Genomic DNA, 13,927 nt, shown 5'->3' with positions numbered 1-13,927 from the left:
AGCAAAACAGATGATACTGTACCTTTGACCACCTCAGCTAAGCTATCAAGCGCTGTTAACACGAGACTTTATTCTGGTAATTGAGGTAGTATACTGTAGCTCATCCAATGGTTTGGAATGAACAAAATTGTGTGTGGGTGGCATGGTAATTGCTACAGCAACTGTGAACTGTGCATAGTGTGACATCTTAGCAGCATGACAACGCAACCCAAGAATTCAGAAAAGAGAAAGACCTTGGTAATAAAAACAGCAGAAGATGTTCTGGATTTTTCATATTATCGGATGGAATTTATTTTGCTGAATTTTCAACTCTCTGTCAAACACCAAAACGGTGTGTCTAATTGTTCGGTATAGTATGCCTTATTTTGGTATCCTTTTGTTTTTGATAATATAACAACTAAAAATTCAGCCCATGTATACTGATGTTGACTTTTACATGAGCCCAAGCAAGTATCTTAAATCAAGTTTTTGATTGCACTAGCTTTCTTCAGCAAACAATTCTGTTACCCAGCTTTACATATTCATCGTCTGACTTGAGTTTGTTCATGTTCGCTTTTGACAGCTGTGTTTAATCATAGTGTGTTAATACAGAATGATTTAATACGTGGGTGAAGAGTGTTCTGCAGAATATTCTGGTATCAAACTGCCTGGCAAGGACAGAACAAAATTGTCAGGCGTTATCGAGTGAAATGTAATCCCACCCGCATTGTCCTCTTTTTCTCTTGTTTAGGTGACTATGTGGTGCTGACGGTCTTCTTTGATCTGAGCAGGAGAATGGGCTACTTCACCATCCAAACCTACATCCCATGCACTCTCATTGTTGTCCTCTCTTGGGTCTCATTCTGGATCAACAAGGATGCAGTGCCAGCCCGGACATCATTAGGTGAGTTTGTGCTTTACATTTTAAATGCTGCCAATCACAATTGAAATGATCTGTAATTGCACATTGATACTGGACCACACACCCTGTCACTTAAATTCATTAATAAGTATGCCAATGAAACATGAAGAGCTCTGTGGTGGTGACTTTGAACCTCCCATTGAATAGCCGTCTACTTAGTTGGCCTCTTTCCTTCTTCCACCTCATCTTTCCCTCTGAGGCAGGCATGCTGCTCAGGAATCTAGTCCATCTTGATTAGAAGATCCAATCCTGGCACATGTTTTCACGCGAGCCTTAATGAGACATTCATTATGCAGTACAGCAGCAAAGATGCCGGGATGCAGCCTCAGCACAATAATAATAGAGGCTGCTGCGTCTTAGATCTACGGAAAAGAAAAGGAGAGAACTAAAACGAGAGCAAGAGTTTAAATAGCAACAAAACATGTCAGGCTTTGAACTTCCTTCACCTGCAGGGGACATCCTTGGGAATGAATGTTTTTTTCGGCCATGTAGCTTTCTCCTTGTCAGCTTTCTTTTCGGACCCGAAAGGCCTGAAAAATCTTGACCTCGAATCCATGTGATGTGATCATTATCTGGCATAACTGAATGTACCAGAATCCGCCGGGGAAGAAATCTTCCTCTAGCTTGCTGTCGTCATTACTTTGTCTGCCATCAATTTCTAAAAATAGATAGCACTTGAGCGTTGGTGGATTTCAACATGATTTGCTTTGGAAATACTAACGCTGTTAAATCCCTGCTAAAATTATACCAAGAAACGAATATCCAAATTTCCTCTTTGAAAGATTATACGGGCAGGTGGTTGGAGAGTGGATTAATGCAGATGACATAATTTCTAATACTTCAATGCCACCCAGAAATAAACCAATTCCACTCACAATGCTGAAATATTAATCCTGAGACAGACACATGTCTTTTGGTCCACACCTTGACTGCAGCGCAAATCTCCATGATTAATCAACATGAATGTGGCATCTTTGTTTATTTGTATTCCGGAGGTATTATGCTGCTGGCGGCCGTGCTAATCTGTAGTATCAGTGATCATATAAAACCTTTCCATGTGCCATAACCCGCCTTGTTCCACATCATCATTAGAGCCAGAGCAAGACAACCATACAGGGGGAAGGATTACCAAATGGTGTTTTTTTTGCAATGTTATGTCAGTGTTGGTGGTCAATGGCAGATGAACCATACACCATATGGACTGCAGGGAGCGGAAAACAGCTGTTTATGAATCTCTCCTGGGGATCGAACTGTTAAGAGCACGTAATCAAACAGCCACCGTTTATCCTCCTTTTGTATCAATTAAATTCTCCAATATTGCCGCACTGCTTTGCTTGACTTCATTCACAGCCTGCTAAATTAATGTTTTTGGGTTTTTTTTTTTGTTTTTTTGGGGGGGGTGGGGTTCTTTCCTTAATTTGTATTATCACAGCTTTTAACAAATGCATGTTGTTATTCGTCACAGTCCTAGGTTTCTCTTTTCCTCTCACAGGTCCATTTTGAAAGATGTGTGAAAGGATAAAAAAAATATATTCAGACTTGTCATGAAGGCAGTTTGATAGAATGGCACTGGAAAATGAATGTTGTGTCTGTCATAACCATTGTACACCAATCAGAATAAGGAAAATCCGAGAGTAGACTAAAATCTCCAATATTTTCCCCTTAAGGATGTCTTTCTTTCACGGTGATGCACTCAAAACACATCACACTAATGCCGTGTGTTGGGAATCTAGAATTTAGAACCTCTAACTAGAGTGGCTTCTATTTTAGATTCTGATTTGTGCCGTAGTTATATCCACCATTACAACAGTTGGAAACTTGGTGTACAACCATCGTCTATTATTTCATTACCAGGCATCACCACCGTGCTGACCATGACCACATTGAGTACCATAGCCAGGAAGTCTCTGCCAAAAGTCTCCTACGTGACAGCCATGGACCTGTTTGTGTCCGTCTGCTTCATCTTCGTCTTTGCTGCACTAATAGAGTACGGCACGCTGCACTACTTTGTCAGTAATAGGAAGCCAAGCGCTAAAAAGGACAAGAAGAAGAAAAACCCGGTGAGTGTCTTTCTAAATCTACGAGTTTGTCTTTTATCTTCTATTTTGGGTTTGTTTGGAGCGAGACAGGGTAATAAAAATGTGGCACTAAAATCATGTGGTTGCACAAGTCTGCACAACCTCTCAGAATTAACCATTCATGTTAAATAAAAAAAAAAATAAAAAAAGGCACTGCCATTTAAAGGGGAAGTCACCTCCCAAAAAAACTTTGCCATAAAATGTTGTATGCACCTTCACTAGTTAAATCATGGCATTTTGATTAATATGATGTTTGTGGCCGTCTCAGAGGGCGGCCATTTTGTCTCTTCTGTCAACTGTAAATGACATCACAGTTGCTTACGGCTAAGGTAGCAACCAATCACGCCTCACCTGTTTACTGAAGTTGAGCCATGATTTGTCGTTAGCTGAGCCTTGAGCAACTGTGACGACATTTTTAGTTGACGGATCCTGAGATGGATGAAAACGGGTGGATTTTGCTGCTCGCATTCCACGAACACAATTTTAATCTCAATGCTATATTCCGACTAGTGGGCCTTGCATTAAACTGTGCAGAAAATAATTGGGTCGACTCCCCTTTTTAAGTACCGCTCATTAACCTCTGATAAAGTTCAGCTGTTCAACTACATAACAGAACGGCTGAAATTTGGGGTTAATCAAAGCTACTTAAAATGTAGGCAGCAATATCAAAAATGACATTTGAACAGGGTTGTGTAGACTTTATATATCCACTGTAGGTTAAGGTTCAATGACATACACATTGTCCCTCCCCCAAAGTATTACACTGACGTTAATCCTCGGTGGGAGGAAAAAAAAAAAAGCTTAGTATCCCTAAGGGAGCATCTTCCCGATCACTGTCACCTCGACTTACTCAGTGAGTGAGTCCTTCAGCTCAAACCGTCACCTAATCCGCTGCACATCTGTTACAGTTGTAATTTAGACCCATGTCACATGTCAGGGTGCTGGCTTCAGCCTAGCCTTGAATCCATCAAGAGATCATGCAGCTAGACTGAACCTGTCCTGCCAAATAGTTGGTGATTCTGAACACACTGGAAATACGAGTCATATTATATTTAGATCATGATTCATCAAGGTGACATTCATGACATACATCGCATGTTTTACAGCTCATGCTATTGATGAGTTTGTTACATTAATCTATGACTAGAGCAAAAGGTACCAACGCTAATGCTGCTTTTCCACTGCACAGTGTCTGGTTAGCCATGGTTCCAAGCATGCCAAGCTGATATCATATTGATAAATGACTAGCGGTCACTTATTTGTCAAATAGATTGTTCATAAGGTTGAGGTCAATCCTCGCCACTTAGCTGCGCACGGTCCATATGCTTAGTTACCCTGCGTCGCGTCTCGGAACAAATTTGCTGCCTTGGCATGGCTCACATCCTAATGTTTTGAATTAAATAAATGAGACCCTCGTTCTTTTTAAATCCTCATTTTTGTGAATTAGTATTACGACTAGCGCGATCAATACAGTTGTGAATTCAGTATTTTTTCTGCTGTAGAATTTTTGAAGCTCCACTGCTGTGCAATGGGAAAGCGTAATGCAAGAGAATACTTTGAAACATAAGGCTAGTCCCCCATGCATTTCCCCATCTGTTGCCATACTATGTAAGTCTTTGTACAGTATCTCCTCTCTTTCCATTCTGACTGGTGCGGAATTTTCATGCATTATCTTGCGCTTTCGTTTGAATTCTGGTTATTGATGTCTCGTTTTCTGTTTGTTGTTGTTTATTCTCTTATTCAATTCCTCACATTCTTTGTTTCCTGTCTGGACAAAAGCTCCTCCGGCTCTTTTCCTCCAAGGTATATTGCCCGTGTCTAACTGCATGCCTCTGCTGCATTTTTTTTGGGGGGGGTCTCTTTGAGCCCTCAAGCACCACACTGCTTTTCTGTTTTAAAGTAAAACTATGCATCTATCAATTCCCCTCTTTACCTTACCTGCATTTTTATTATACACCTCCTCATTTGATGAACAGGTTTCAGAAAAATGACTTTAAAGGTGTTCTCTGCTGTGCACAGTGCGGAGGCAGCCAGCCAGCCAGACTCAAGCACTTTTTTTTCTTTTTTTTTTTAACAATTTAAATGAGCATCCCACTGATCATGTAGCCAATAGAACATTAAGTCCAGACTGCTTCTGGCTCCCTCTGTCCTGTTTCACTCTTGTCGTCTTAACCACAGCGCGTGCGGCTGCAAAAGCTTCCTCTTTCCCCCCACCCCCGCACCTCTCGCCCTGCCAGTGAAACTTTACCTCTGTGTTCGTTGGGCTTCTCAACCTGACACTTCCTACAGAGTCAGCAGAGCCTTAACAGACTGAAACAGACAACCCCCACAATGTGTTGAGTCTAATTAGAGGTGCTTTTAAATATCAGGTAAGACAAGAAAGAGTCCAAGGTGGAAGGCAGCAAGCAACAATCCAAATTTACACTTGCACTATATGGACAGTGGTCTCTTCAGTTTCCAGTTCAACTGTGACCAAGGTGGAACATTATCCAAACACTTCACCAGGAGATGCCTTTTGGGCTGGAATTATCAAATGATTACCTGAACCCCCTAACTGACTTCTGGTCATGTAATGACTGAGCTGTACATCCTACGATGTCCTTAAAAGGAAACACATTCCATCCTCTACGCCAGGGGTGTAAAACTCATTTTGGTGGACGGGCCGCATCGTAGTTATGTTTTTCCTCAGTGGGCCGTTATGACTGTGTGAACCCATATAAATGATGATCAACTTGTGTTATCTCATACACACAACAAATTGATGAAAAGCCAGTCAATAGTTCAAAAATGTTCAAAATTTCTTCAATTTATTTCAAAAGAGGAGGATTGATAACAAATAAATGGCAATATCTCATATCTCAATGTTGTAAAAATTTAAGAAAATGTGGTAGAAACCGGAAGTTGACGCACATGATTTGCCCTTCACGGGCCAGATAAAATTAGGTCGCGGGCCAGATTTGGCCCCCAGGCCTTGGGTTTGACACCAGTCCTCGACACTGCACGTGATTGTGTCTTTTTACAAGCATAAGCCTGTTGCCATAGGTTAGATGAAGAAAGTAGATTGACTACTAAATTGAGAGCTTTTCCTCTTGGCTCAGCTCTCTCTTCACTAAGATGCTGCGAAGCAGCAGGCACCGCACACATCCATGTTTCCCACACGTTGACAAGAACAAGCACCCGTGACACTCCAACTCTTCCACCTGAGGAGGAGGACTTCTCTCCCAACACCCATATGGCGCAATTCTGACTTTGCCCGACCTCAGATTTGGAGGTACAAATTCTTAATGCAAAACTGATTAACTCATTCACTGCCATTGACGGATATAAAAGTCAGAATGTGCATTCTTTTCACCTGGGCGAGTAGTGACAACAAGATGACCTCACAGACACTCCAATTATCTTGTATAATGTCATAAAAAGCATGTTATTTTTCTTAACGGAAGAAAAAAGCTTCCCGTATGCCCACACCTGTGTCCATATAGTGTACAAACCTTCTCTTCTCACTAGAGGTTTGCCATTAATTTGCTTTGGAAAATAATTTCAACCAAGACGAGTGGGAATTACTGTTATGAGACTTGAACCACCTTGTTTTCTGAGAGGTTGTCTACTGTTCAGTCAGTTAAAGTTGCCAGCGTCACTGTGTTGCTCCTTTGTTTTGGGTTGTTTTTTTTGTTTGCTTACAGCAACCCAGCACAGCCCGGCGTGAGCGGGACGTGGCTAATGCTCCTTTCTGCTTGAGCTTCCACTCATTGCACTGCCTCCAGTTAAAAAAAAATAATAATAAAAAATCCCCTTTGAGAACTGAGTCATAACCTGCTCGCCTTAATCCCCTCATTAACTCAACATACTGTCCGTTCATTCGGACCCCCTAAAAAAATGACTAAGGGCTCAAAGCGACCCATATGTTGTTTTCCATATGGGGTTATGTGTCGTTTTCAAAAGGGACAACGGGTTTGTGCACAAGTGCCGGGCTAAACGAGGCTGTAGGGAATGATCTGTCAAGTCAAGTTGAAGTATTTTAAGCTTCTTGAAGGACGCATGCTAACAGCATAATAGCATTTTTGAAAAACCAGCAGTGTTTCTTCTGTTGCTGTCATCGTGACCTACGGTAGACATCAATCAATAATCATTTTTAATGTATGGACTCCTATGCAGAGACTATTTTCACAAGGTTTTTACTTCTTTTATAACCAGAGAGCATAAAGAACAGAATCACAGAGAGCAAATGGCACTTTTTTTCATGGGAAGTCGTGACGTGAATTGCTTGTTGAGCTTTTTGGGATGCTCGACATGCCGACTCTTTCGAGGAGACAGGTTTGACACCTCAGTTTATCAGCAAGGTCGAGGATCCTTCCAGTGCTGCCAAAGCATTTAATCTGCCAAACGGGTGGAATCTACAATTTATGCAACAGAAAGTTCCATGACTTTTAAGATAAAAAGTGGACGGAAATGGCATCTTCAAATACTCATTGTCTCCCTTGAGAATGACAGACACGGCGACGGGGGTTTGTGGTTTATACTTATATAATAATTTTACACTTGGAGAAAACCAGGAATTCATTTCAAGGGAGGCATTTTTCCCCACATACACTGTAAATTATATAATGATTTGTAGAAACAGTAAATCACTAGAAAATGCCATTTGAAACAAAATGGATATACTATAACAGGCGTTTCATGGTTTTCAGTTCTCTTCCTACAGTTGTGATGTTACCCGTACATATGCGTACGTTGCTGTGATTATAGTATAATAAAAATTACAGAAAATATAATTTTGAAAAAAAATGCTGAATAAAAAACTATCTAATTAATATGGATACGGTGTTAACTAAGCGCTCCATCTTGTACGGTGTAATGATGTAATGTATTCTTGAACTGCTGCACAAACTAGATCGTTACACACCTTTCAGAATCTCAAATCATGGGAAAAAAACGGAAATGACCCAATTTTACCCTATTGGTACAAAATGTATTTACCACAGATAATCTTATGCCGGAGACAAAGTGATAAGCAGAACAAATAATTTGAAGTGAGATCACGTTTATTTACTTTTTAGTTTATTTAGTTTGTGTACTATTTGTGAACTTTGTTTGGTGGTGAGCCGTGGTCGCTTTTTGAGGAATTATGGAATTATTTTCAGAATCTTCAGAAATACTCTACATGGCTTGAGCCCTCTAGTGGTGAGCACTTTTTCGAAAAACTGGGCTGGTCTCAAGTATGGATATCATAACTTGGTTTCATGCTATGTGATGCCATTAATATGCACTACTCTCAAAAATTATGAGTGAAATTTCAGGATGAACCTAACATGCACTTTTACCTTTACATTTGAATTTAATATAACCAACTGCTTAATGTTTCCGAACTTTTTGCACAACTCATTTCTCTGGCAATGACATGAACAGAAAAAAAATGTACGCAAGTGTGGTACAATTAGGTCATCTTGGTCTCATGATGTCAAAATGTGTACAGCATGGTGATCAGGAATGTTTAAAGAGCAATTGTAATCGAACCAATAAATATTATTCGGTTTATTCATGGCCAACCACTTGTAAAATTTTACCGTTCAGCTTTTTGTCAGAAAAAAAGTTGCACATAAAGTAGTGAAACATTGAACAGTTAGGATTTAAAAGTTGAGAAAATATGTGAAGTTTACCTCTAAAGGTTATTGCGCATTTTAGGTTCATCCCAAAACTTCATGCAGCAGCCGAATAATATCCTGAACTTTTTGTGAGTGGTGTTGCGGTTTTCTGCTTGTCTCAGTGTGAGAAGTGAGAAACACTGGTACTAGTTCTACATAGGTGTTAAAGGACGCTAACCTGTGATGAGAAATATTATCCCCTCCTCCTCCTCCAGTAATTTGCATTGGGGCCTTCACAATACACTGAACCATTGTCACGATGGATCCAGTTAATTAAAACCACTTGGGGGGTACTTATCGCACTATTTGTGCATTCTTGACTTTAAAAGACTTGATTATGCACAGAGAAGGTGCTAATTACATATTGCTGACTAATGGCACCAAAAGAAAGTGGCAGCGCAAATGAGACCCCACCCGTTAGGTCTCAGAAGTACGACTGAATGATTTGGATAAATTATATCGTTGAAATTTTTTTCCTCTCTACAATAAATAATAGATTTAATATTTTGGTCTTTACACTAAAACAAAGGTAAAATAAACCATGTAATATATATATGTTGTCAATTTCAATTGGATTAATTGTTCAGTTCTACTCATGAAGGTATCTAATTGTTGGCTTCCTGTTTAAAAGCAGACGCCCACGGTGGACATCCGCCCACGCTCGGCCACGGCCATCCAGATGAACAACGCCACGCACATGCAGGAGCGCGACGAGGAGTACGGCTACGAGTGTCTGGACGGGAAGGACTGCACCAGCTTCTTCTGCTGCTTCGAGGACTGCCGCTCGGGGGCGTGGCGACACGGCCGCTTGCACATCCGCATCGCCAAGATTGACTCGTATGCGCGCATCTTCTTCCCCACCGCGTTCGGTCTCTTCAACCTGGTCTACTGGGTCTCCTATCTCTATCTTTAAGAGCGCACGTCCAGCCTTATCACCGCGCTCTTTACGTTGTGTGGGACATTTCTTCAAGAGGGTTGGACGCTGCCTTTTTTGGTTTGTGCACTTCCCCCACTTGACCTCTTCATTGGATCGGATTCATCAGTTTAGGCGCGGCAGACGTCGCAAATCCTGTAGCATTACATTAAGCGGCATGAAAAGATCGATAAACGCTAATTAGAACTATTCGTGTGCGTGATAATATTCTGTTCACTGTGCCAACGCCTCATTTGGTTTGTTTTTATTTATTTTTTTGTGGACAAATAGAAATGAAATAGAAGGACGTAAACGAGTCAAGGTACCACAGTGCCGCAAGGTGTTCTAATTAGGGATGGGCATTTGGTGACATTTTATATGGTGCACCGAACTATCAATGAACCGATTAATTATTTTCTCAATGAAGATTCTCTCGCAGAATGTTTAAAACTCCTGTTTTGTTGCAAGTGGTCTCCCGAGTAGAATTGTAGCATGTGCGGTGCTCAACTTTCCATGGTTGCCGTAATTTTTGACAAACTGGTTGTCAAAGTCAACAGTGCAGCCAAGTAGTTTGCTCCATTTTGCCGCAAGACAGGATACTGATTGTAAAATCCCGTGATTAATACGCATTCCTTGCATAATACAAAATTACCCTTGAAAATTATTTTTTTCACTGTACAAAGATTCAAAATATACCAATAAAATGTAAATGCTTTCACACCCAGATTAAAAACAATGCTCTTTTTCAACAGCTATGATTAAGATAAAAAGTATTTTTAAAATCATGTTTTAAAAAATGTTGCTTTTGCACTGAATGCACTTTGAGTAATTTTAGAAGCTTTATTTGATTTCTTTACTTTGCATTTAAATCTCTAACTCTGTAACTACTTTAAATGTTGCACTTTCAATCAATTGTGTATTGTGAAGCACATATGTTGCTTAGGAAATGTGCGATAAAATCAGTGATTCTATTTTCTATTTTACTACCCTGGTAAACGTCTAAATGATGTGAAACATTTTCATTTCTTAGTAAGCCGCCTAACCCTTGAAATAAATCACCCCCCAACACCCTCACAAACACACAAAGAATTGGACAATTTTTTTTGTTCTTTTTAAGCGTATTATACACGGGATTTTACAGTAATAGCTGACTGAATTCTTAATCATCACTTTTTAGATTGTTTTGCTTTGAATTGTCCCTTTCACTTATGGAGAATTAAGCGGCCTGTGCCATATTGAAGATTTTCTACTTCCCATAGTTCCCGATGTTTTTGACTTCAGACAGCAAACTTGAGCGTCTGTTTCAGTTGCAGACAAGTCGCGCGCTAGCACTCCATTTTCCCACAGCTGCTTCAAATGCACATAATTATTAATGACCAATTCATTGATTACGATGCCCATCCTTAATTGAAATGAGTTTTAATTTGGATGATAGCGCAACTAATCGTCTGCCATTTTTATGTGTGTAGTCAAAAGCGATGATGGTGACGCTGTTTTTGGACAACTGTACAAATACTGTAAATAGTTTACTATCACATAGTGTGTTTATATTTATTGCATGCACCTTTCAAGGCCAGAAAAAAAAAACATGCATTTATTTTGTCGGCTACTGCTGGGTATCATTCAGGGTTTAATTCCAGATGATGAAAAATATGTTTAAATATATCATTTAAGTGGAAAGGTCGGCCCCAAGTTTTTATGTTCCTCACAACTTTCAACATAAGCAACATTTACCATTAAAAGTTGACATTTCCATAAAGCATTACGTGTATGCAAGAAGCGACACAAGGAAAGTACTGTCTATGTGTGCTTACCCTTCACTGCTTGAGAAAACTGCAGTTATCACAAAGAAGACCTCGTAACTAATCAACATTCCAAAGCGGATGTCGGTGCAGATACCGGCCGATCATTTGTGGAGCTCACTTCTTCTTAGATGACACAAAATACAATGCTTAAGTGTTTTTTTTTTTTTTAACAGTTTTGCCAGCCTTATTACGGAACATCTCACTTTATGTCTGTTTCAGCCGAAAGTCACAAATGTTCATTTCCTCTGATCCTTTTGCTTTGAATGGTGTTGTACTGAGAGGGGACACAATGGCTGCGATGTAAATGTTTTGTATAATGTTGTGTAATATATAACACTGAAAATACGGGAGGGAGAAAAAAAAATAGCGTTTTTGATAGATCACCTCAATAACACTAGTCAACAAATTTTTACCATTTTTTTTTTAATCTGAGATGCAAGTTAACTTGATTTTTTTTTTTGCGACGATTCCGAATCTGCTAATATTTTTTCTCTTGCACATCAGGTGTTCATAACAAGAATTATTATTAATATTGGATGCCATTTAGTAATATTTATGAATTTAGGGTTTGGTTCAAGCAGCAGGTGGATTTTTTTTAACGTCATAGCTATTCATTACAACGCATAGAAAAATCAGTATTGCGCACGCGTTTATTGGTCAAACTTAAAAACAACAAATTGAAAATCTCGCCAAAATATGATGTGCTAGGGAAAATAACAAATACATTTTGAATACAGTGTTAAAAATAGGGAACCAAAGGCATCTCTGATTAAAATTTGCTGTCGTCGCACAAAAGAACGCGTGTGAATCACATTGTAATGTATATAAATTATGAAAAGAAGAAAACCCTTTGGATTTTCTAAAAAAAAAAAAGAAAGAAATGAAAAGGGTCTATATAAAATATATATTTTGTAATTTCAGCTTGTCACATGATGTAAAATTACAGCATATTAGATTTATTTAATGGCATAGAATAATCCAAGGGTTGGGGTATTTATTATTTATTTAATGTATTTATTTCATGGGAATAAATTGTACTTATGTTCATATCGTCTTAAAAAAAAGAAAATTAATGCATTCATAACAAGAGTGGATTATTTAATTTTTTTTCGTCAGTCTGTTAGTGGAGCTTTAGCCTAACTTCTCTTGTGTTCTTTCTATGTTGTGGTCGATGTTCTCACCGAGGTCTGTCCCCTGTTTGCTCAAATGTGACTGCTGAAATGGAGCTTTAGCTTCGCTGGGTGTGAAAAAAAAAAACATTTTTCCAGGGACATTGTTTCATTGATTTGTATTTTTCATTTTTTACTAGACATCGTCAACCTAAAACGAGTGTGGGGAACCAATTTTCTTATCAGCGGGTTTTTCCAATTTGATGAAGTCATCCAAATCCCACACAAAATGTCTTATACACACACACACGCACACCCCCACACATATATATATATATAAAATTTGTCTGATCAGCATTTCCAGGTTAAACATTTCTGGATCAAATACACTTTAATTGCTTGTTCCAGAAGAATCCTCAGAAGAAAACATTGGCAGGCCATCATTCATATTTTCCTGTACATGTTTTGAATCTATCGGTCCTTCTATCCTGCTATGTTCCTGACCTGCCACACTAGTTGTCTAACCAACTATTATGTCATCTTTACCTGACTGCTCTTCACGTGTTTTTTGCACTTACCGTTCTACAGACTTAGATGCTAAACTGACACATAGAAAAATAAACTACACATCATTTTTGTTTGTACAAGTGTTTGTTGGGTGGGTTCAATTCTAAATGAAGACAATGACATCTGACCTTGCACTGCAACTTATCTATTTGTGTATTCGGGCTGCAAACATATCACTGTACTTATTATATCCTTAATCTGAAATCCTACAATGGTGCAGATGACAAAAAAAAAAGAAAATTAAATATCCTGCATTAGTTGTAGTTAATTCATCATGTGTCAAATGTAAACACGTGGGGATTGCAATGAAGTGTGTGCATGTTGAATGTTTAGTTTCACTCGCAGGACGTTCATCAAATCGGACCAAATCAGTTTGTTTGTATCCTCATTGTATTTCTTTTGTGATTTATTTTACAAGCACACGCAAAACATTTTCTACTGCTATCTATGTTGGAAAAAAAATTGATGAAATAAAAACTGAAGCATTCGAATCGGTGTCAGAGAGCAAAATGGATCAACTTCTCCTGCTTCCATGCGTTATTTGGTATCGACTATGTAATTCTTGGGTTGTGTGTACAAAACGGGGGCAGAGCGTCTGCTTAGTATCAAAACGTACTTTTCATAAGGGAATTGCACATCGCTGTGAAATTTTACAATAAAATTGGTTCATTTATCTTCATGTCTGTTCAAGTTATTCTAATGGAGATATTTTAACCGCCCGCTGTATAGAAATAATGATTAAAATAATAAAATACAAGTTAAAATCTATGCAACATATGTAGTTTACGATAATTAAAAGCAAAAAGAGGCAGAGAAACTCCGGACTGTGCTCAAGTAAGCGTTGTTCACACAAAGCAGAGAGATCAGATTCCTATGAGTAATTATATATATTATGTTTGTAATGTATGTGTT

At 38.9% G+C, this 13,927-nt stretch overlaps 1 protein-coding gene across 4 annotated transcripts in view; it reads left to right on the top strand.

Annotated features, from left to right (window-relative positions):
- gabrg2 (gamma-aminobutyric acid type A receptor subunit gamma2) overlaps positions 1-13,688 on the top strand; it is a 44,632-nt gene extending 30,944 nt beyond the window's left edge. The window contains exons 7-10 of one of the 4 annotated variants that reach the window (XM_088280496.1): positions 731-883; positions 2,756-2,961; positions 4,759-4,782; positions 9,253-13,688. In XM_088280496.1, the coding sequence (XP_088136622.1) occupies positions 731-883; positions 2,756-2,961; positions 4,759-4,782; positions 9,253-9,534 (665 nt within the window). In that variant the 3' untranslated portion in view covers positions 9,535-13,688. The remainder of the gene's footprint in view (positions 1-730; positions 884-2,755; positions 2,962-4,758; positions 4,783-9,252) is intronic. The other 3 variants (XM_088280497.1, XM_088280499.1, XM_088280498.1) reach the window with 3 other exon arrangements.
- Positions 13,689-13,927: the final 239 nt, after the last annotated feature.

Source organism: Idiotropiscis lumnitzeri, chromosome 17, assembly GCF_059441095.1.
Source record: "Idiotropiscis lumnitzeri isolate Australia: NSW breed Sydney's pygmy pipehorse chromosome 17, RoL_Ilum_1.0, whole genome shotgun sequence".
NCBI classification, from domain to species: Eukaryota; Metazoa; Chordata; class Actinopteri; order Syngnathiformes; family Syngnathidae; genus Idiotropiscis; species Idiotropiscis lumnitzeri.
This window is presented reverse-complemented; position numbering and strand designations above follow the sequence as displayed.